The sequence below is a fragment of the Mobula birostris genome, chromosome 20, assembly GCF_030028105.1.
Source record: "Mobula birostris isolate sMobBir1 chromosome 20, sMobBir1.hap1, whole genome shotgun sequence".
In the NCBI taxonomy this organism is placed as follows: domain Eukaryota; kingdom Metazoa; phylum Chordata; class Chondrichthyes; order Myliobatiformes; family Myliobatidae; genus Mobula; species Mobula birostris.
Window position 1 is genome coordinate 8,492,210 of NC_092389.1, and position 24,725 is coordinate 8,516,934.

At 41.7% G+C, this 24,725-nt stretch overlaps 1 protein-coding gene across 4 annotated transcripts in view; it reads right to left on the minus strand.

Moving 5' to 3' along the window:
• Window positions 1–22,053, minus strand: part of ube4a (ubiquitination factor E4A (UFD2 homolog, yeast)) — an 83,976-nt gene extending 61,923 nt beyond the window's left edge. The window contains exons 1-4 of one of the 4 annotated variants that reach the window (XM_072283964.1): window positions 21,956–22,052; window positions 12,984–13,145; window positions 6,362–6,544; window positions 3,643–3,755 (exon numbers count right to left, since the gene is read on the minus strand). In XM_072283964.1, the coding sequence (XP_072140065.1) occupies window positions 3,643–3,755; window positions 6,362–6,544; window positions 12,984–13,107 (420 nt within the window). In that variant the 5' untranslated portion in view covers window positions 13,108–13,145; window positions 21,956–22,052. Of the gene's footprint in view, window positions 1–3,642; window positions 3,756–6,361; window positions 6,545–12,983; window positions 13,146–21,773; window positions 21,912–21,955 lie in introns of those variants that run through there. The other 3 variants (XM_072283966.1, XM_072283965.1, XM_072283967.1) reach the window with 3 other exon arrangements.
• Window positions 22,054–24,725: the final 2,672 nt, after the last annotated feature.

Sequence of the window (24,725 nt, forward strand, 5' to 3'; positions counted from 1 at the left end):
ATGCCAACTCCATAACCACATTACAAGGTCTAGACCCTGACTGAAAAAATTACATACAAGTGCAGAAAGATTCACTAAGTAGAAGGGTGGATTTGCTTGGATATGGGAAAAAAATGACAAGTCATTTTTGTATATTCCCTGATCATCAGTAACAGCACACTGCAGGCAAAAACATTAACTATAATATCTGCACTCACTGCCTTCTCATCAATGAAATGTATGCCAAAAGTTCTTGTCAGCAGGCAGAAGTGAGTGTAGTTGTATTACTAAGGAGAAGGTGCTTGTGAAACTGAAAGGTCTGAAGGTTGGCAGGTCATCTGGACCAGATAAACTACACCCCAAGATTCTGAAAGAGGTAGATTGTGAAGGCATCAGTAATGATCTTTCAAGAGTCACTGGATTCTCAAATGATTCTGGAGATCTGGATACTAGCACAGATAGAAAAATGGCTAATTGGCAGGAAGCAAAGAGTCAGAATAAAGGGGGCCTTCTCTGGTTGGCTGCCAGTGACAAGTGGTGCTCTACAGGGGTCAGTATTAGGACTGCTTCTTTTTACGTTATGTGTCAACAATTCAGATGACAGAAATGATGGCTTTTTGGCCAGGTTTGTAGATGATACAAAAGTAAATGCAGGGACAGGTAGTGTTGAGGACGCAGGGAATCTGCAGAAGGACTTGGACAGACTGGGAGAATGGGCAAAGAAGTGGCAGCTGAAATATGGTGTAGAGTAATGTATGGTCATGCACTTTAGTAGAAGGAATAAAGGTGTAGACTATTTTTTTAAAATCAGGGAGAAAATTCAAAAATCAGAAGTGCAAAAGGGACTTGAGTCTTTGTGCAGGATTCCCTAAAGGTTAGCTTATAGGTTGAGGAAGGCAAATGCAATGTTAGCATTCATTTCGAGAGGACTAGGACACAAGAATAAGGATGTGGTGCTGAGGCATTACAAGATATTGGCCAGGCTGTATTGTTAGTATATTTTTGCCCCTTATCTAATAAAAGATATGCTGGTATTGGAGAGGGTCCAGAGGAGATTCACGGGAATGATTCTGGGAATGAAAGGGTCAACGTGTGAGGAGTATTTGGTGACTCTGGGCCTGTACTTGCTGGAGTTCAGAAGAATGGGGGGGGGGCGCGGAGATCTAATTGAAACCTATCAAACATTGAAAGGCCTAGACACAGTGGATGTGGAGCAGATGTTTCCTATAGCGAGCAAGTCTAGAACCAGAGGTTACAGCCTCAGAATAGAGGGACATCCATGTAAAAGAAAGATGTGGAGGAATTTCTTTAGCCAGAGGGTGCTGAATTTGTGGAATTCATTGCCACAGACAGCCTTGGAGGCCAAGTCATTGGGTATATTTAAAGTAAAGTTTGGGAGGTTCTTGGCTAGTCAGGGGGTCAAAGGTTATGAGGAGAAGACAGGAAAATGTGATTGAGCGGGATAATAAATCAGCTGTGATGGAATGATAAAGCAGGCTCGATGGGACAGATGGCCTAATTCTGCTCCTATGTCATGGTCTTAAATAGAATATTGAACAGATTAGGAGTGAGATGGGGGAAGAGAAAAAGTAAGATAGCTTGCACTCTCACTTAGTTGAGTAGCAGCAAGGTAGTTTACCTAGCAATGAGCAATTACAAAAAAGAAATATGTGGTATACGAGTAGAGAAATTATCAGGAACATTTCTTTCTAGATCATGGATTGAATCAAGTTTGGTTAAAAAAAATGCAAGACTGACAAATCCACCTGGTTTATTGGGTCCATTTTAGATTGCAAGCTGTAATAAGAGAGTTCAAAACATGGAGAAGGCCACAATGATATACTGCCTTAAAAGCTTTGCCGCAGAGTTGCTCAGAGTCAAGGCCGTTTGAAGAAACACAAGCTCAGTGGCATATAGTGGAGATATACAAAACATGGGAATTTAATTCATTTGACTGCAATAGCATACATGTACAAGAGTTAATGTTACTTTTCCCTGGATCATTATCCTTTAGAATTAAAGTGTGCGGTGACATGGAAGGTTTCTGTCCACTATGCAAAAGAAAACTTGCTAAGTGTCAGTGATGTGGTCTTTAGATGAACACAAGGGGTTAGTCACGTCAAGCTGTGCTGAGCTGCCACCAGGGTTGGAGCAGAATTTCTCCAGCGATTTCCTGACTACTCCTAGCCGTTTTACTTCTCTCAAGGACTGGTTGACAAGAATCCAAGAGTCTGGAAATAGTCATGTGGGTGCACCACATCTGGATTTGTCCTGCCTTCCCTTCCATTTCAGCATTTGATTTTGAAACCAAAATGAACACCCAGTGCTTAGCTTTGAACTTTGTATTGTTGAATAGATATAGTGCTACTAATTAGAGTCCAAGAGATACTCTGAGTGCAGTAGCTAAGTTATGAGGAGGGGTTGCCATCCTGCACTGGGAACAGTAACAGAACATATCTGTCAGACACAACTTGAGTGGCAGACATTGTTTAAAATAATGAATCATCAAAGAATATAAATACAAGAATTTGTTTTTCAATGTAACAAAACTGTAGATAGGATTTGCAGATGTGTTGATTCTAGAATATAACATTTTAGCAAGCTTTAAAAAAATAACCAAGAATTCTCAGTGCATTAAATGGATTCCTGTTGTTGACAAAAGAGGAGTGGTGCTAAGTGGAAGATATGAATATGAGAGTCACAGCAAAGAGTTAAATGGTAGTTGGGAAGGAAGACCACCAGATGGATAAAAGAATTGTGTAAGATATCACGCAATTTCTTTTTTAAAAAAATTCAATAGCCAAGCAACTTGGTAAGATTAACTCATGTAATATCAAACATGAATTAAAGCTCCTTTGGTTTATTCCTATATTTAATGCATTACATTTCCCTATCATCTACTGGTGAATTTCACTGCAAGTTACATGGGATTTCACACAGCACAGAATCAATTACAGGAATCTTTCAATCTTATTCACTTATAGCTTTTAGTCAGATTCTCCAAGCCGTTAGCAATTATCCTAATACCATTCAGATCAGTTAAATAACCATGGGTTGACAATTATCGAAACAGATCTACACCAATTTTAGTTTTCCATCATCAATAAAAGTCCTATTAAAACCCATATTGCAAAGTGAAGCATTTCATAGAGTAATACAACATAGGAACAGGCCCTTCGGCCCAACTTGCCCATGTCAACCATGATGCCCACACCAAGGTAATCCCATCCGCTCAAGTTCGGCCTATATTCCTCTAAACTTCTATCTATGTACTTATCCAAATACCTTTTGAATGTTTTTATTGTACTGCCTCAACAACTTTCTCTGGCAGCTCATTCCATATATACACCACCTTCTGGTTGAAGTTGACTCTCAAATCCCTTTTAAATTTTTCATCCCTCACCTTGAGCTTATGCCCTCCAATTATTTAGGTCCCCTTCTCTGGTGAAAATGCCTATGCGTGTTCATCCTCTCAAAAGCTATCATGATTTTATACACCTCTAAAGTGACCCTTCAATCTCCTATGTTCCAAGGAATATAATCCTAGTCTGCCCAACCTCTCCCTATAACTCAGGCCCTCAGGTCCTGGCAGCAGCCTTGTAAATTATCACTGTGCTCTCTCCAGTTTTCCTATAAAAAAAAAACAACCAAAACTATACATACTTGTTCAACATTGTTCATATCAAGCCAGTCCTGCCCATCCAGATCCATTGCCATATCCTCCAAAAACACACAGCGTGGTGGAATTCCATTCCCTCCCTTCAAAATCGGACCACCTATAAACATATCAAAATGACTAATGTCAGTGCCACTTTTCAGAAGTTGAGTTAATAAACAGCCTTCGTGTAGTTGATTAAAAATACATATTGTGTTTAAAGGGTAAAATTAAGGTTAAAAAAGAATTAATCACAGAGAATATCAAAAAATTACAGTAGTACAATAAGCAGTATTACAATAGAATGAGGAATATGAGAATACACAATGTGGAACATTAACATAGGGCATGATGTGAACAATGAGGGAATAGTAGGACATAGAATATAAAATACAAGATGGTAGGAAAAAGAGAGTGAGGGGCAGAAATAAAAGAAAACCTACAGATGCTGGAAATTCAAGCAATACACATACATACATACACACACACACACAAAATGAGGGTTTCGGCCTGAAATGCTGACTGTACTCTTTTCCATAGATGCTGTCTGGCCTGCTGAGTTCCTCCAGCATTTTGTGTGTGCTGAGAGGCAAAAATATTGGGGGAGGGGCAGGGGTGTATGTAGGGGTGGAAGACAAAGCAGAAATCAGTCTTTATCAAGTAGCCTATAACAGACCAAGACATGTTGTAGAGGACATAGTAACAGAGCTCATGTTCAACGTCACTTCCTTCAACCAAGCATGCTATATTTACAAAATTATGTCACAATATTTCTGTTTCAAATCTGATATTACACAATGCTTGGCAAAACCTTTTCTTGGCAAGTGAATGACCAATAAAAAGCTACTCTATTTGTCTCTCCACAGATGTCTTATCTGTTAAGTATTTCAAACAGTTTCTGCTTTTGCCGTGGTTTAATTTGTATGGTCTTCTCTTCTGTAGTACAGAGAGATTTTTTTTCCTTGTGAGTAAACTAGGTATTACAGATAACTGAGGAATTAACATTGAACTAGGCATTGATAGCAATAGCTATTTCACTACTGAAAATTATGAAAGATTAAGATTACATTTGCTTGAATTACTTAAGTAACTTTCAATTCATACGCTCAGAAATCAAAACAGTAAGCTAAAACTTTAGATTATTTTCACTCAGCAATAAACTTATTTACACTTGCAGACTTGTAAACTTCTGTTTTTAAAATGCACTGATCTAATAATTGCAGGGCCACAGTTAAAGAGCATTCTCAGCTCAATAGCAAACTGGCAGCCTTGAGCAGATACAAGAAATAGCAAATAACTCTGGTGCAGTCTTGAATGATCTTCCAAGGACTGGGTTTCAAGAACATTGCTGGGACAGAAAAGGACTATTGTTTTGTATTTTATGTACAACATATTTTATCTAATAATATGTCATCCTGATAAGGGTGCAGGTGCAATCTCCATGGCTCTCCACATGGCTTTAGACCACCTGGACAACACAAACACCTCTGTCAGGATGCTGTTCATCAACTATAGCTCAGCATTTATCACCATCATTCCCACAATCCTGATTGAGAAGTTGCAGAACCTGGGCCTCCGTACCTCCCTCTGCAATTGAATTCTCAACTTCCTAACCAGTAGACCACAGTCTGTGCAGATTGGTAATAGTACCTCCTCCTCACTGACGATCAACACTGGCACACCTCAGGGGTGTGTGCTTAGCCCACTGCTCTTCTCTCTCTATATACCCATGACTGTGTGGCTAGGCATAGCTCAAATACTATCTATAAATTTGCTGACGATACAACCATTGTTGGTAGAATCTCAGATGGAGATGAGAGGGTGTACAGGAGTGAGATATGCCAACTAGTGGAGTGGTGTCACAGCAACAACCTGACACTCAACGTCAGTAAGACGAAAGAGCTGATTGTGGACTTCAGGAAGGGTAAGACGAAGGAACACATACCAATCCTCAGAGAGGGGTCAGAAGTGGAGAGAATGAGCAGTTTCAAGTTCCTGGGTGTCAAGATCTCTGAGGAACTAACCTGGTCCCAACATATCGATGCAGTTATAAAGAAGGCAAGACAGCTACTATACTTCATCAGGAGTTTGAAGAGATTTGGTATGTCAACAAATACCCTCAAAAACTTCTAATAGATATACCGTGGGGAACATTTTGACAGGCTGCATCACTGTCTGGTGTGAGGGGGCTACTGCACAGGACCAAAAGAAGCTGCAGAGGGTTGCAAAACTAGTCAGCTCCATCTTGGGTACTAGTCTACAAAGTAACCAGGACATCTTCAGAGAGCAATGTCTCAGAAAGGCAGCATCCATTATTAAGGACCTCCAGAACCCAGGGCATGCCCTTTTCTCTCTGTTACCATCAGGTAGGAGGTACAGAAGCCTGAAGGCACACACTCAGCGGTTCAGGAACAGTTTCTTCCCCTCTGCCATCCGATTCCTAAATGGACATTGAACCCTTGGACAATACCCCACTTTTTAAATATATATTATTTCTTTTTTTCCTGCATGATTTTTATACTGTAATTATTTTACTTATTATTTTATTTTCTTTCTTTTATATTATGTATTGCATTGAACTGCTGCTGCTAACAAATTTCACGACACATGTGGTGATAATAAACCTGATTCTGATTCTGCATAAATTTAAATTGTTCCCATCATCAATATTAACATTCCTCAGTAGGAGTACAAAATGCACACAAGCAAAGCACACTTGAAACTTACTGTTGTCAAGTGTAATAAGAAAGATGCGCTGAAGCATGTGGTTGATGTTGAGTTGTTCACATATCTCCTTTTGGGAACGAAATGCACGATTCGAATCTGTAATCGAATCATTGTCAATGCTCTCAATACTACTGATGTCAGAATCTTCACTGTCAAAAGCTTCTTCTGTAGATCCTGGATGGGCTGAAATAAATCACACACCATTTGTGCATTCACAAAAGGATTGGATTTTACTGACAGACAAATGCCCAAGTTTCAACGGACATACTGGGTTAGCTGATTTCATTTGGTATAAACTCTAGAAGTTTTCATATCCAGTGAGCACAGAGTCAAAATTAGATGCATCCTCACCCCACTCAATGCATTTCCTCGTGTATCCTGTAGTTGCAAATCTATAGAACTTCTACATTACCATTTACTACCTTGATATTCCTTGGTTATTAACACCAAAATTTCACTTACCTAACCCTGTGTTCTGCGAATTATGAAGCACACAAGTTCAGCTTCTACCTTTGTGCTGTGTACAGTAGTAGGCAAACATCCATAATCTTTTGCTTCCCTTTCACCACTCCAGCATCCACTAGTGTATAAAAACAAGGACAAGGCCAAGCTCCAAATAACTAAGGCTAAATTTATCCTTCAATTTCCTCAACTTTTTTTTCTGCTTCTAATAGGAACTCTTTTTTTCATAATTACAACACGTTCAATGGAAAATCCACATTATTAACAATTTAATTCCTCCAAGAGCACCATAACCTTGTCATTGGGTTTGGAGGCTTGCGTGCCTCAACACTGGCTGGATTCAGGGCTTTACGTTTTGGCTCTTTGCCGGGTTACCCATGCCAAACAGGTGCAGAGGCCAGACCAAGAGTGATCCACCGGTCCTCCAGTTTTGGGGGCTCCAGCTGAGGGCCAACAACCCTGACTGGTAAAACAGAATTGTTACAGTAACAGCAGATCCTTCCATATCTGAGTGCGACGGCATTCCTGAGTCTCCACCCGGGACTTACACAACTGACTGTCGTGAAAACTGAGAGCGAGCTACTGGCAAGGTAAAGGAAGCCCTGAATACCATCAGAGATGGAGGACCTTAACTGCTGCCCTAAACGGCAGTGGTGTAACAGGCAGTAAGTAATACAGTCGGCCATCCTTATCCGCGAGTTCCGCATGCACGATTTCAACCAACCGCGAATCGAGAAAACCCGGAAGCGCTCTTCCAGCACTTGTTGTTCGAACATGTACCTACTTTTTTTCTTGTCATTATTCCCTAAACAATGCAGTATAACAACTATTTTACATAGCATTTACATTGTATTAGGTATTATAAGTAATCTAGAGATGATTTAAAGTATACGGGAGGATGTGTGTAGGTTATTGTGGATCGGGATAAAAAAAAAACGGAAGTTCTCTTACTAAGTAAGTCAGAACAGGTACATCCGGTATTATTTAGCGATAAGTTAGTCAAACGTTTATCTCAGTATATAGTGTATATTTTACCTTTCTATGCATATAAAATACTTAAGAAATGTATGTTTCAGCACTGGGGTCGGGAATGGAAGCTCCTGAGTTCGATCCAGTGACAGACAGCTCCCAAGCGCGCTCTCCATCCATGCCGGGTTGATGTGAAGGATCAAAAACCCAAAACCCAATAATTAAACCACTGCGTTTGCTTAGTAATAATTGTAGCTTTAATCGGGCAGGGCCTTTCTCATTTTATTCTTTAAAATTGTTCCGATCGTTGACTGACTGTAGCTTAACGCTTTTCCAATGAACGATGGTGTTTCACCTCTTTCTGATCGCTTTATTATTTCCACTTTATTTTCAATTGTGATCGTGATTATTTTCGTGAACAGTAACACTGTGGATTCAGAGCTCCGCCACCAGGTCCTAATGTCCACCACAATGAGACCGGTTAAATAAAGTCTGGGGTTCCGCTGGATCCTAAGGAGCACCGCATTGACACAGGTTGAATAAGGGACTTGAACATCCATGTTTTTTGAATCCGCGAGGGGTCCCAGAACCAATCCCTAGCGGATAAGGAGGGCCAACTGTAATCTAATTATGGCTTTCTAAAAACTGGCAATCCTTTATCCCCATTATTTTCTAAAGGGACAGATGCAACTTCTTTTAACATTTCCTGTTAAACTCCAAAGGCTGCTTATGAACAGACCTGGCAGGGAGGTTTGCTAAGGTTATTGGGGAGAGTTTAAACTAGAATTGCTGGAGGCATGGGGACCGAACTGAAGAGACAGAGGAAGAGGCTGTTGGTTCACAAATAGAGAAAGCTTGGAGACAGTGCGAGAGGGAGGATAGGCAGGTGATAGAGAAGGGATACGCTCAGACCAATGGTTTAAGATGTGTCTATTTTAATGCAAGGAGTATTATGAACAAAGTGGATGAGTTTAGAGCGTGGGTCAGTACTTGGAGCTATGATGTTGTGGCCATTAGAGAGGCTTGGATGACTCAGGGACAAGAATGGTTACTTAAGAGTGCCAGGCTTTAGATGTTTCAGAAAGGACAAGGATGGAGGCAAAAGAGGTGGGGGCATGGTACTGCTGATCCAAGATAGTGTCACGGCTGCAGAAAAGGAGGAAGTCATGGAGGGATTGTCTACGGAGTCTCTGTGGGTGGAAGCTAGGGAGAGGAAGGGATCAATAACTCTACTGGGTGTTTTTTTTAATAGATCACCCAAAAGTAACAGGGACATCGAGGAGCAGATAGAGAGATTCTGGGAAGGTGTAATAATAACAGGGCTGTAAACACAAAATAATCTGCAGATGCTGTTGTCAAAGGAACACTCACAATGCGCTGGAGGAACTCAGCAGGTCAGTCAGCATCAGTTGAAAAGATTAGTCGATGTTTTGGCCCGAAACGTCAACTAATCTTTTCAACTGATGCTGACTGACCTGCTGAGTTCCTCCAGCGCATTGTGAGTGTTCCAATAACAGGGCTGTCATGGTGGGAGATTTTAATTTCCCAAATATTGATTGGCATCTCCCTGAAGCAAGGGGTTTAGATGGGGTGGAGTTTGTTAGGTGCATTCAGGAAGGTTTCCTGACACAATATGTAGATAAGCCTACAAGAGGAGAGGCTGTACTTGATCTGGTATTGGGAAATGGACCTGAGAACAGTGGGAAAGTATTTTGGAGATAGTGATCACAATTCTATCTGCTTTACCATAGCACTGGAGAGGGATAGGGACAGACAAGTTAGGAAAGCATTTAATTGGAGTAAGGGGAAATATGAAGCTATCAGGCAGGAACTTGGAAACATTAATTGGGAACAGATGTTCTCAGGGAAATGTACGGCAGAAATGTGGCAAATGTTCAGGGGATATTTGTGTGGCGTTCTGCATAGGTACGTTCCAATGAGACAGGGAGAGGATGGTAGAGTACAGGAACCGTGGTGTACAAAGGCTGCTGAAAATCTAGTCAAGAAGAAAAAAAAAAGCTTATGAAAGGTTCAAAAAACTAGATAGAGATCTATAAGATTATAAGGCCAGCAGGAAGGAGCTTAAGAATGAAATTAGGAGAGCCAGAAGGGGCCATGAGAAGGCCTTAGCAAGCAGGATTAAGGAAAACCCCAAGGCATTCTACAGGTATGTGAAGAGCAAGAGGATAAGACATGAGAGAACAGGACCAATCAAGTGTGACAGTGGAAAAGTGTGTGTGGAACCGGAGGAAATAGCAGAGGTACTTAATGAGTACTTTGCTTCAGTATTCATTATGGAAAAGGATCTTAGCAATTGTAGGGATGACTTATTGCAGATTGAAAAGCTTGAGCATATAGACATTAAGAAAGGGGATGTGCTGGAGCTTTTGGAAAGTATCAAGTTGGATAAGTCACTGGGACCGGATGAGATGTACCCCCAGACTACTGTGGGAGGCGAACGAGGAGATTGCTGAGCCTCTGGCAATGATCTTTGCATCATCAATGGGGACGGGAGAGGTTCCGGAGGATTGTAGATGTTGTTCCCTTATTCAAGAAAGGGAGTATAAACCAGTGAGTCTTACTTCAGTGGTTGGTAGGCTGATGAAAAAGATCCTGAAAGGCAGGATTTAGGAACATTTGGAGAAGTACAATATGATTTGCAATAGTCAGCATGGCTTTGTCAAAGGTAGGTCATGCCTTACGAGCCTGACTGAATTTTTTGAGGATGTAACTAAACACATTGATGAAGGTAGAGCAGTAGGTGTAGTGTCTATGGATTTCAGCAAGACATTTGATTGGGTACCCCATGCAAGGCTTATTGAGAAAGTAAGGAGGCATGGGATCCAAGGGGACATTGCTTTGTGGATCCAGAATTGGCTTGCTCACAGAAGGCAAAAAGTGGTTGTAAACGGGTCACATTCTGCATGGAGGTCGGTGATCAGTGGTGTGCCTCAGGGATCTGTTCTGGGACCCTTCCTCTTCATAATTTTTATAAATGACCTGGATGAGGAAGTGGAGGGATGGGTTAGTAAATTTGCTGTTGACACAAAGGTTGGGGGTGCTGTGGATAGTGTGGAGGGCTGTCAGAGGTCACAGCGGGACATTGACAGGATGCAAAACTGGGCTGAGAAGTGGCAGATGGAGTTCAACCCAGATAAGTGTGAGCTGGTTCATTTTGGTAGGTCAAATATGATGGCAGAATATAGTATTAATGATAAGACTCTTGGCAGTGTGGAGGATTAGAGGGATCTTGGGGTCTGAGTCCATAGGACACTCAAAGCTGCTGCGCAGGTTGACTCTGTGATTAAGAAAGCATACGGTGTATTGGCCTTCATCAAACATGGGATTGAGTTTAGGAGCCGAGAGGTAATGTTACAGCTATATAGGACCCTGGTCAGACCCCGGTCAGACCCCACTTGGAGTACTGTACTCAGTTCTGGTCACCTCACTACAGGAAGGATGTGGAAACTATAGAAAGGGTGCAGAGGAGATTTACAAGGATGTTGCCTGGATTGGGAAGCATGCCTTATGAGAATAAGTTGAGTGAACTCACCCTTTTCTCCTTGCATCGTTGGAGAATGAGAGGTGACCTGATAGAGGTGTACAAGATGATGAGGGGCATTGATCGTGTGGATAGTCAGAGGCTTTTTTCCAGGGCTGAAATGGCTAACATGAGAGTGCATAGTTTTAAGGTGCTTGGAAGTAGATACAAAGGAGATGTCGGGGTAAGTTGTTGTTTGTTTATTTGTTTTTCTTTATGCAGAAAGTGGTGAGTGCGTGGAATGGACTGCCGGAAACGGCGGTGGAGGTGGATATGATAGAGTCTTTTAAGTGATTCCTGGATAGGTACAAGGAATTTAAAAAATAGAGGGCTATGGGTAACCCTATGTAAGTTCTAAGTCAGTACGTGTTCGGCACAGCATTGTGGGCCGAAGGGCCTGTATTGTGCTGTAGGTTTTCTATGTTCTAATGGAAGGACATTAGTCTCTCTCGTCAGATCAGTTGTCTGAACACTAGTCATCTCATCAATACTTCTCCAAATTCACAGACTTCAAGTTCTACATCACTATGTAAACTTTCAAGTTTATTAAATTATTTTATCTTATCTACTACTTAGCTAGAAATGTTGAACAATCAGAAGAATGTCTCCAATTACTTGAAATAAAATATCACACTCCAGGCTCAAGGTGAGAAATGACCCATTACTGATTTATTATGCTGTTAACCCAAAAGTTACTTCAGTATACCATGAAATATATGACACCATATTAAATAGTGCACCTCTTTGGAATCTCAAACAATGAGTAATGATGTTGAATAATACAGAGGTAGTCGGGATATGTGAACCAGAATTTGCTAACTTGAAAGGCAATTTATATTAAAAATGGTAATCATTTAGTGTGAAGACGAGGGAGTGGCATTACCTATTTTACAATAGGAAAGCCAACACTGATGTTAACCTTTTCTGCTGCTAAAAGTGCTTTCAAGTATAAAGAACACATTTACAAAATTTATATGTTGAGAACTCAGGTCATGCCCTTTTCTCACTGTCACCATCAGGTAGGAAGTACAGAAGCCTGAAGACACACACTCAGCGATTCAGGAACAGCTTCTTCCCCTCTGCCATCCGATTCCTAAATGGACATTGAACCCATGAACACTACCTCATGCTAGTGATATTAAATTTGATCCTGACTCTCCCATCTGACCATGTCACTTCTGACGAATTGTAATGAACTATATTAGAAGTACACAATAGTCTGTGGTGTGAAATCAGTAAAGCTAAGTATGAAAGCAGCCAGATTCATATGCTTGGTCTACATTTGAGTCTTGCACTAACTGACTGATACATCCAGAAATGGCAATATATCCCGATATACCACAGATGCCCAGATCCCTGTACTGTAACAAACAAAGAGAATCAACACAAGATTTTTGAAAAACAGTCAGAGCCTCACCTAGACCACACATTCACATGAAAAACTGTCACAGTACGCATATATCTGCTCATTTTACCTACTCCCTTCCTGTATTTTCTAAAGCTGTTGTTAAATTCATATTTTAACGTACCCCAAGACGGAAAATGAAAGGTCACAAGCAGGTGAACTACACAAGTTTTGCAAGCCTTGCTTTCAACAACCTGCTAGTAATTAACTGGGAAACAGTCTCAAATGACCTCTAATATACTTACCTGGTGGGACTTCAGGGATATGATGCTTTTGGACAGAGGCAAATTGCTTGGCATCAGCCACGGAACTGAAGAGAGCTGCAAAGGGGTTGCTAGATATGTTATTGTTATTCTCCTGGTCAGTCATTTCTCTTCAAAGCCCAATCCATCCAGCTTCAGAACAGGCTGTGAGGAATATAATATAAAGCACACATAAATTAGTCACCTTTGTCAGTAATGCTGACACAGAAAACTATTTGGGCATGTCACAATATGCACAGACACCAACAAAAAAAAAAGCACAAAACCGCACTACTGTTCTCCTTAGCAGGAGACAGTCAGCTATTCTGTGCAATAATCTGAAGATAATCATACTTGCTTCTAAATTAAGTAAACAAGCTTTCAGTAAAATAACCTGCTTTTGGCTAATCTGAACTACCCTGCCTACAGACTGTAGAGAACCAAAAGAAAAACTGTGGCCCAGAGTTTTCACTTCACATGGAATCGTCAACTTAATACAAATTGTGCCAGTTTTGAGAAGGTTTTTTCTTTCATCCACCATCTCCTCCCCATCCCTGAAAAAATATAAAAACACACTATTAGTATGCTACCCTGTATCATGGAGAAAAACACAGACTGATTTTCTTTCAGCAAACCACGGCTCTGAAATCAATTTTAAATGTTCAAACTGCTGTCCTGGACAAGATCAGCTGCCAAAGCACAGACCAAAGACCTGAATGGTCAGTATGTCTCAGTACCACAAAGAATTGTGTTTTAAGAAAATTCTTAATTCAAAATAAGTAGCTGGAAGATTCCTTAAAAAGAAAACTCTAGTCTGTAAAAGGTTAAGAAGGACTTTTGGACACTTCTCATAGACACTGACATGTAAAGAATTTGATATTAAGGCAATGTCTAGAGTCCCACATGAAAAACTATTGATTATAAAAATAACTTCCAGTTGACCTTGGAGAAAACATGTCAATAACTGAAGCACATCCTTTCCAAATGTTACTTCTGTATCTAAATTTGTAATGTGATCAGAGTAAACAATCACCAGAGTGGCTGTACATCTATAGTCATACTTTACTATGAACTAGGCTTCTTTGAACTAGGCCAACAATACTGCACTACAGAATAATGCAATCAGGAGCATAAGACATTGCTTGGGCTACACTTGGAATACTGTGTGAAGTTCTGGTCACTACAGTACTGAAATGATGTGGTAACGCTAGGAGTGCAGAGGAAATTCACCAGGATGTTGCCTTGAATGGAGGGCTTTAGATACAGCGAGATATTGGATAGGCTGGGTTTGTTCGCAATGTTGCAGCATGACCTTATAGTGGTTTATAAAATTATGAAACACATAGGTAGGGTAGATAGTCAGATTTTTACCCCAGAGTAGGAGAGTTTAAAGCTTGAAGATGTAGGTTTCAGATGAAGGGGGTATGTATAAAGAAGATCTGAGAAGCAAGGTGGATCATAAAGCCACCACCGACAGTGAAAGAAGTATATCATATGGAACTATATGAAGATGCCAGAGGTGATGGTATGGGCAGGCACAATTACAGTGTTTAAAGGGCATTCGGACAGGTGCATGGATAGGAAAGGAATAAAGGGATATGAATCAAATGAAGGAAAATAGATAAGCATAGATAGGTATCTCAGTTTGCATTCATGAGTTGGGCCAAAGGGCCTGTTTTCATGCTGTATGACTATGAGAAATTGTGCTGCTGCAGCACGAACTCAAGAACAATTAACTTAAAATGTGAAATTAGAAAACAGCAATTTAAGGTAATAAAGAGACTGAAAGGGAAGTTTTTCAGTGAGCAAACCTAGAAGGCCATCTTTCAAAGGTTCTTGAGATCTAATGAGAAGTCCAAGCACAAAATGCAGGATATGAATAGAGACTAATGATCAGATTAATGGATTATTTTGAAAACCAATCTCAAATATTTTGAATTATGCTTGATATGCTAAATTTGCTTGCCAATTTTCAAAATCTTCTTGCCACTCTGTAACTTTATAAGTAAGTTTTACATAAAGATAATTCTACCCTTTCACATTATTCAAAATTTTGGAAGTTACATGAGTGTAAACACATGGAAAATTACTCAAAGACTCAATGAAAGTAGACTCCTTAATATCATTGAAATACACAGGTCCATAGTTCCCTGAAAGTAGATGGGGTGTTAAAGAAGGTGCGTTGGTTGGGGTGTTGGTTATAAGAATAAGGAAGTCATGCTACAGCAATATAAAACTTTAGTCAGGCTTGTGATTATTGCATGAAGTTCTGGTTGCCCCATTGTAGGAGCAATGTGGTGACTGCAGAAGGGGTTTACCAGGATGCTGTCTGGATTAGTAGATATGAGCTAAAGAAAAAGTTGCACAAAATTAAGTAATTCTCCAGAGAATATCTGAGGGTAAGGGGAGACATACAGAGATTCTTAAAATTATGGGAGGTATAGATATGGTATGCTGGCCGGTGGTGTAGTGGCATCGGCACCGGACTTCGATGCGAATGGTCCCAGATTCGAATCCAGCCGGCTTCTTGCATGCTTTCCATCCGTGCTGGGTTGAGCATCGAGCTAGCAACTCATTAAAAAAAAAGACAAATACTAAAGAAACAGCAAGGTTGCCACCAGATGTGTCACAAGGTGCAGAGAGAAATAATAATATATACAGTACTGCCAGATTCTTTTCCCCAGGGAAGCAATGCCAAACACCAGAGGACATTCAAATGGTGAATTCAATATTCACACCATTGAGTCAAGTGGAATACTACGTGCTGTTTATCCAGTTGCATTTAGCCTTATTGTGGATCAGTTAATGTGAGGATGGGGAAGGGAATTAAAATGACATGACCATTTTTCCTGTCCCCCAACTAGCCCTTGCCCCTTCCAACCTACATCCCTTTTGCCTCTACGCTGCTTGACCCACTGAGTTTTAAAACAATTTAATTTTTAAACCCAGTTTCATTTGGTTGGCATGACATGCCCTACTTTCCACAAACTTCAGAATAGATGTACTACAAAAATGCACATACCTTCAATCCCATTACCATTTTTTTAAAAAGTTGAAGCAAACTGCTTTTAAAGGGATGCCAAGATCAAAGGTCAGTAATTCAATTAAGGCAGCAAAAAAAAACATGAAACACTGGAAAATCTCAGCAGGTCAAGCAGTATCCGTGAAGGCAAAAGAATGGTGGGTTGAGACTTTGTAGCAGGAGGAAAAAAATGGAAAATGCCAGAAACTAATTAGCAAGCATCACGGAAAGAAAAACAGTTGACATTTCATGTTAGAGACCCTGCATTAGAATGGGCGAGAGAACACCCAAGTTAGTTTTAAATTGCAGAATAGTATAAAAGAAAATCTGTGAAAGGGTGAGGCCAAGTCAAATGGATTAATAAGATTTATTAGATGATGATTATACTTAATACATTGCACAAACTATCTGTGCATTTTGTTGCAGAACCACAATTACAGGTACATGTTTTGCAGCAGAAGTGGCCATTACTGTAAGTCAGAACAGTTGCAGAAAGTTAGGGAACTCAACCCAAGAGTTCAAGGGCTGCAACTTGGCCAGACAGAAGGTGAAGTGTTGTCCCTCAAACTTGCACTTGGCCTGAGGACAGGCAAAATTAAAGCAGCAAGCAACAGGAAACTCAGTGTTACTCCTGCAGATTGAATGCAGGTATTCGGCAGTGATTGCCCAGTCTGTTTGCTTTCCCAGCTGGACAGGAGAGGGAAGAAGGGCAGGAGAATTATCTTTGTTGATCTGCCTGTTACTTATTCCAATAAAAGATTGGTTATTATCATACTGTTTGTGCAAACGATCAGGCAGCTGACTGCTGCTTTTCCTGCATCATAACTTTACTGCTCAAAAGCACTTTGGGGCATTCAGAGGTCATGAAAGATATTGTCATTTATTCTCTATATCCACTAAATTATAAGTGGAGTTGACATCAACTCATTTAAAAAAGTGGGTTATTCTATAATGTAATTATTCTCCTAGACAGTCACAAGGCTGCAGGATCAGAAGGTATCCCAGGGCAAGTACTCAGGATATGCATAGCACAACTGGCAGGTGTGTTTAGTGACATTTTAAATCTCTCCCTCTCCCAGTGTAGAGTGCCCTCCTGCTTCAAATCATACACCATTGTCTCTGTACAAAAAAAAGACCAAGGTAACATGCCTGAATAACTGGCTTCCTGTTACACTCACCTCAATAATAAGCAAATGCTTTGAGAGGCTGGTCACGGATTACATCTGCAGCTTGCTACCACCCACACTGGACCCTCTACAATTCACCTACCAACACAACCAATCGACAGATGACGCAATAGTCACTGCTCCGCATACCATCCTTACACATCTGGAGAAGAAGGACGCTTATGTGAGAATCGTAAACACAAAATACTCTGCAGACGCTGGGATATGTCCATACGTGGCCTTCTCTACTGCCATGATGAAGCCAACACTTCACTTGTGAGTCTGTTGGGGTCACCTATTGCATCCGGTGCTCCCGGTGCAGCCTCCTCTACATCGGTGAAACCCGACACAGATTGGGGGATCGCTTCGTCGAGCACCTCCGCTCCATCCGCCACAACAGACAGGATCTCCCGGTTGCCACCCACTTCAACTCTGCTTCCCATTCCTATTCAAATATGTCCATACATGGCCTCCTCTACTGCCATGATGAGGCTAAACTCAGGTTGGAGGAGCAACACCTCATATACCGTCTAGGTAGTCTCCAGCCCCTTGGTATGAACATTGAATTCTCCAACTTCCGGTAATTCTCTCCCCCTCCCTTCCCCCATCCCAGTTTCACTCTGCCCCCTCCCCCAGCTACCTATCATGGTCCTCTTGGTTCTGCCTCCTTCTACTACCCATTGTGTTTTCCCCTATTCTTTCTTCACCTTTCCTGCCTATCCCCTCCCTGCTTCCCCTCCCCCACCCCTTTATCTTTCCCCTTACTGGTTTTTCACCTGGAACCTACCAGCCTTCTCCTTCCCACCACCTCCTTTATAGGGCCTCTGCCCCTTCCCTCTACAGTCCTGACGAAGGGTTCCGGCCCGAAATGTTGACTATCGTTTCCACGGATGCTGCCCAACCTGCTGAGTTCCTCCAGCGTGTTGTGAGTGTTGCTTATGTGAGAATGCTGTTCCTGGACTACAGTTCAGCATTCAACTGTTCCATCCAGGCTCAACAAGAAGCTCAGAGACCTTGGCCTGGACCTTGTCTTGTGCAACTGGATCCTGGACTTCCTGTCAGATCAGCAGCAGGTTGTAAGAGTGGGCTCCCTCATCTCCACCCCTCTGCCTCTGAATACCGGAGCCCCTCAGGGCTGTGTACCAAGTCCCCTCCTTTACTCCCTGTATACCCATGACTGTGTCGCCACCCACAGCTCCAATCTGCTAATTAAATTTGCCAACAACACTACACTGATTGGCCTTATCTCAAACAATAACGAGGTGGCCTACAGGGAAGAAGTCATCTCTCTGACATAGTGGTATCAAGAAAACAACCTCTCCCTCAATGTCACAAAAACAAAGGAGCTGTTTGTGAATTACAGGAGGAATGGAGACAGGCTAACCGCTATTGACATCAATGGATCTGGGGTTGAGAGGATGAACAGCTTTAGATTCCTCGGCATCCACATCACAGAGGACCTCACGTGGTCTGTACAGACCAACTGTATGGTGAAAAAGCCACAACAGCACCTCTTTCACCTCAGACGGTTGGGGAAGTTTGGTATGGGCCCCCATATCCTAAAAACTTTCTACAGGGACACAATTGAAAGCATCCTGACTGGCTGCATCACTGCCTGGTATGGGAACTGTACCTCCCTCAATCACAGAACTCTGCAGAGAGTGGGGTGGACAGCCCAGCGCATCTGTAGTTGTGAACTTCCTATGATTCAGGACATTTACAAGGACAGGTGTGTAAAAAGGGTCTGTAGGATCATTGAGGACCTGAGTCACCCCAATCTATTCCAGTTGCTACCATCTGGGAAACGGTACCACAGCATAAAAGCCAGGACCAACAGGCTCAGGGACAGCTTCTTCCACCAGGCCATCAGACTGATTTGAGTGTACTCTATATTACATTGACTGTTCTGTTTATCATAAATTATAAATGACTATGATTGCACATTTAGACGGAGACGTAACATAAAGAGTTTTACTCATGTATATGAAGGATGTAAGAAATAAAGTCAATTCAATTGCAAGGAAGTGCAGGTAATATCAGAGGGGTAAATACATCAATGGAATTGTTAGACAAAAATAATATTTGTCTTTTTACCATCCTAGTGACCATGTGACACACTAATGAATTGTTGATTAACCATGTTAATCAGTTCCTAACAAATAAGTGACAGAACTAAAGTCACACAAGCTGTGGGAGCCACAGGAAAATTGATTTAAAATTCAAAGATAATTTATCACAACAGAGTTGAGAAACAAAGACAGCCTCAGCAATGACGCCCATGTCACAAATAAACATAAAAAGCATTAAACAAAGGACACAACAGGCAATTGTGTACCTTGAAACAAATCCACCATAATCACATTGAAAATCAATTTGCAGTAGGAACATGATAATGACCAAATAAATTGTTAAAGTATGTCAGTTACAGAAAATAATATTTACTATTTAGGATACTAGGATGAACATACAAGCTCATCTTCAAAATAACAACATACAATTTTTAATGTCCATGTCAGGAAGTTGATGAAGTGTTGGTTAAAGTCTCATTTGAAGGCATGGTTATTTGGTATTTCACAAGAGTGCTACCTTAACTTTGCTTTTAATTCACTAGAGTGACTCAAACCCATAAATTTCTGACTCAAGAGTTGCAACCAACTAAGATCCAAAATAACATTTCTCTCAACCATCCTACAATATTTCAAAATAATATGATTTATTTCTAAATGATCTAAAATACATCTACTCAATTTCTCACTACTATTTCCATGGATGTTTTGAATTTGCTCCCTTTTAAATTCTGGCATTGTGATTTACTGTACTAGACAGGTAATGATGTTGATCAGGAACTCTGACAACCTAAAATTTCCATGGAGAGCTTGCAATGTAAATAATCCACCTCAAAACCAACCAACCCTGAATGAAAAACCAACAAACCAACCAATTAAGCAAAATGATTAACTTACCAATAAAAACAACATTTCAATTCTTAACATCAAGCAGAAATGGTGAAATGGGGATTCCAGAAAGGAGGTAAGAGGAAAACTTATTACAGTGTGGTGAATATAACCATTAACATAAATCCAAATTAAAGTTCAACAAAACTGCTTTCATCTGCATGTCATAAACACAAGAAATTCTGCAGAAGCCGAAAATCCAGAACAACACACTCAAAATGCTGGATGAGCTCAGCAGGCCAGGCAGCATCTAAGGAAATTAACAAACAGTCAACACTTCAGGATGAGATCCTTCATCATGAGTGCAAAGGAAGAGGAAAGATGCCAGAATATGAAGGTGGGGGGAGGGAAAGGAGTACAAGCTAGCAGGTGACAAGCTCTACATCCAACACACCATTCTCCACAACTTCTGCCATTTTGAACAAGCCCCTACCACCAAACATATACATATACCATACCTCACCTCCCCGCAGAAAACAGATTGCTTTCTTCCTGATTCCCTTGTCTAGTCAACCCTCCCGGCACTTATCCCTGCAAGTGGCAAAAGTGTTGTACCTATCAATTCACCTGCTCCCTTGCCTTCATTCAGGGTCCCAAACCATTCTTCCAGGTAAGGCAACACTTTATCTGCAAATCTATTGTGTCTGGTGCTCCTGATGTGGCCTCCTCTAAATTGGTGAGACCCGACATAGATTAGGGAACCACTTTGTCAAGTGCCTTCACTCCACCCACAAAATGCAGGATTTCCCAGTGACCAACCATTCCCCATTCCTATTCCGACATGTCGGCCCACATCCTCTTGTCACTCTCAGGGTGGAGCAGTGACATCTTATATTCCTGCTAGGTAGCCTCCAACCTGATGGCATGAACATCGATTTCTCCAGCTTCAGGTAGCTTCCCCCCTTCCTCCTCCTTCATTTCTCCACTCTGCCCGCCCCTACCCCTTACCTCTTCTCCTCACCTGCTTAACACCTCCCTCTGGTTCCCCTCCTTCTTCCCTTCCTCCTATGGTCCACTCTCCTCTCCTATGATTCCTTCTTCTCCAGCCCTTTACCTTTTCCACTTATCACCTCCCAGTTTTTTTACTTCATCTCCCTCCCCCACCCACTTGGCTTCACCTATCACTTTCTAGTTTGTCCTCCTTCTCTTCCTCCCACCTCCTTATTCTGGTGTCTCCCCCTTCCTTTGCAGTCATGATGAAGGGTCTCGACTAGAAACATCGACTGGTTATTCATTTCCATGGATGCTGCCTGACCTGCTGAGTTCCTCCAGCATTTTGTGTGTGTTACTCTAGATTTCCAGCATCCAATCTCACAGAGGGTTTGAGAGATTGTTGGAGAAACACCATCCCCAAAACTATTAGAAAAATTAATTTGCCAAAAAAAAACCTGCTTGTCAGCGAGCCACAGCAGATCAAGCTGACTGGAAAAAAAACTAGGCCTCAGAACAAACACCATTTAACATCCAGAAGCATAAAACAGGATCTGCACAAATATTGTCTTTAAAACATGATATTATTTTGCAGTCGTCCTTAAAAATTACAAGGGAGCAACTGTGGAGCCCAAAAAGATAGGAACGGAAAAAGCCAACAAATAAAGGGCAAAGATAATTAAGCCATACACAGAAAACAATTAATGCCAAACACCATTACCATTTTAAGACGAAGGCCCAAAGATATGTAAATAAACGCAGTCACCTGGATTTCTCTTCCGGTTTTAAACCGTGGGGAGCTTTATGTTAAAAAGATAGGAGTTACTTTTGTCAATTTTGATCAGGAATTGGTTGCAAAGCCCGCAGCCGCAGGGAAATAGCCCATTCTCGAGCCGCGCTTACCTGCTGTTCCCGGAGGTTGTAGCTTTCGCTCCGCTATCCAGCGAGGCCTCGGATCCGCGCAGACGCCTTGCGTCTATACACGCGCGTGCACGGTTCCCACGCTTGCGTACACGCTTCCACACCAGCCGCGTGCACGAGACACTCTTAACATTGGCCATTTCCGAGGATGAAAGCAGCAAACTTGTATTTCTGTAGCGCTGAGAACGTTAAAAGGTGGTGCTGTTGGAGAAAACGTTGACAACTGCAGGAGGGGATTAGCGCAGCTGACTGAAGAGCTAGGTTTTACAGGCTGGCAGGTGGTGGAGTGATGGTAAACGGGATGACCACGGTAATGGCAATGAGGCCAGAACTGGGGTATCGCAAATAAATCAGATGTATAGGGAGATTATAGGTGTACAGAAACACTGGAGCTGTATCACTGGAACTGCCTCCTCTAAATCCTCAATCGGCTGGCAAGATAAATTAAGCTCTGTCAGAGTTCATCCAGCCCTTATGGAGGGATCAGCAGTGGAAAGGCTGAGCAGTTTCAAGTTCCAGGATGCCAGCATCTCTGAAGACCTATCCTGGGCCCAACATATTCATGCAATTACAAAAAAAGGCACAACAGCACCTCCCAACACCTACTTCATTAGGGTTTTGAGGAGATTTGGTACGTCACCAAAGACATCCGCAGATTTCTACAGATGTAACATGGAGAGCATTCTAACTGGCTGCATCACCTTCTGGTATGGTGGGGTCACTGACTGCACAGGGTTCTGGAAAATACTACAGAAAGTTGCAGACTCAGTTATCTCCATCATGGGCAGTAGCCTCCCCAACATTGAGGACACCTTCAAAAGGGGATGTCTCAAAAAGGTGGCATCCATCATTAAGGACCTTTGCAGTCCATGAAATACCCTCTTCTTACTACTACCATCAACAAGGAGGTACAGGAACCTGAAGATAACACACTCAATATTTTAGGAGTTGCTTCTTCCCCACCGCCATCCGATTTCTGAATGGACATTGAACCGTCTGATTTGATGGAGACAGATGTGAGAGTGCGGAGGAACATCTGGAAAACTTCTGAAATGCCTGCTTTGCTGCCGCTGCTACTGTGTGGTAACCGGAATCTCCGGAGCAGAAGGCCCCGAAATCCTCGGCTTTGCTTGTTTCAGCGGCCGGGGCTAGGTTGAAGGCTCTTGGCAGAGGATGGCGCTCGGGAGGCTGTATCGGAGGGGCTGGTCGGAGGCTCGAAGTTTTCGGATGGATGGACTCAGTGCCGGCTGTGGTCGGCTGCTTCCAAGGCATCGGCAAGTTGATCGTGCCTGGAGGTTTATGGCAGGGAGTTTCTCCCTTTTGCCGCCTGCTATCGGGTACTCAGGAGTCGATCGACTCGGGGACGTTGAGACTTCTTTTTACCGTGCCCATGATTTGTTCTTCATCAGGTTATGGGATTGCTTTGCACTGCTGTAACTGTATGTTACAATTATGTGGTTCTGTCAGTGTTAGTCTTTGGTTTGTCCTGTTTTCTGTGGTATCACTGCGAAGAAACATTGTATTATTTCTTAATGCATGTATGCATTTCTAAATGACAATAAAAGAGGATTGAGTGTTCTCATAATCTAAAACCTATATAAACTACCTCAATTTTTTGTTGCTCTCTTTTTGCACTAGTTGTTTAATTTATAATCTTTCTTCTAATTTCTTATTGTAATTTACAGTTTATTATCTATTGCAATGTACTCCTGCTGCAAAGCAATGTATTTCATGACATATGTCAGTGATATTAAACCTGATTCTGATACCTTCCCAGATCAAATCCCTGTCAAATATTCAGTTGACTTCAATGGGTAGGTCATGTCATTTGCCTGTCTGACACTGTATTCACAAAACTACTCAACAAGAAATTGCAGCAAGAGTTTACCAGGTGAATATTCAAGAAAGTTCTTAAAGCCTCCTTGCAAAAACTAACATTCACATCAATATGGATCGTTCTGGGCCAAGATCTTTGAAGAAGGAGAAGAGGTGTTCAAGATGGTTCTGAGAACCTCAAGATTTTCCACTAGGAGCAGAGAGAAGCCCAGGAGAATTTCACCAGTTCCCACATTAGCCATTTGCCAGTCTCCTGCCCTACCTGTGGAAGATCTGCTGGTTTGATGAGTCATCTCTGGGCCCACAGAATAAACACGGAAGCACATTATCTCTGACCGCAAGGAAATGCCGAAGGGGAATTGTTGGAGAAACTTCCTTTTATTGTTTTTGAATGCTTTTCTTGAAGGTTTTGTGGCTGTGAGAGAGTTAGCGCATAGAAACAGTTACGCATGTATGACCATCAATCCATGTCTATCAAAATCCATGCCAAGTCACTTTGGTCCACTTTGCCAATCTGTCACTCCTGTGTACAATAAATACATAACATTAATATAAACCAGAGTCTTTTTACCAGGGTGGCAATAGCTAATATGAGAGAGCATAATTTTAAGGTGATTGGAGGAAAGTATGGGGGAGGAAGTCAAAGGTAGTGCTAAATACAGTCCAAGGAATGCACTGCCTGGGGTGGTGGCAGAGGCACAATAGGGACATTTAGGAGAATCTTAGATAGGCACATGGATAAAAGAAAAATGGAGGGCTATGTGGGAGGGAAGGATTAGCTTTATAGGTAAAAAGGTTGACACAATATTGTGGACTGAAAGGACTGTACTGTTCACACATAACACACATGTAACACACAATGACTTCTGAAAGTAAGGATAAAATCTACAGATGAATTACACACAAAATAAACAAA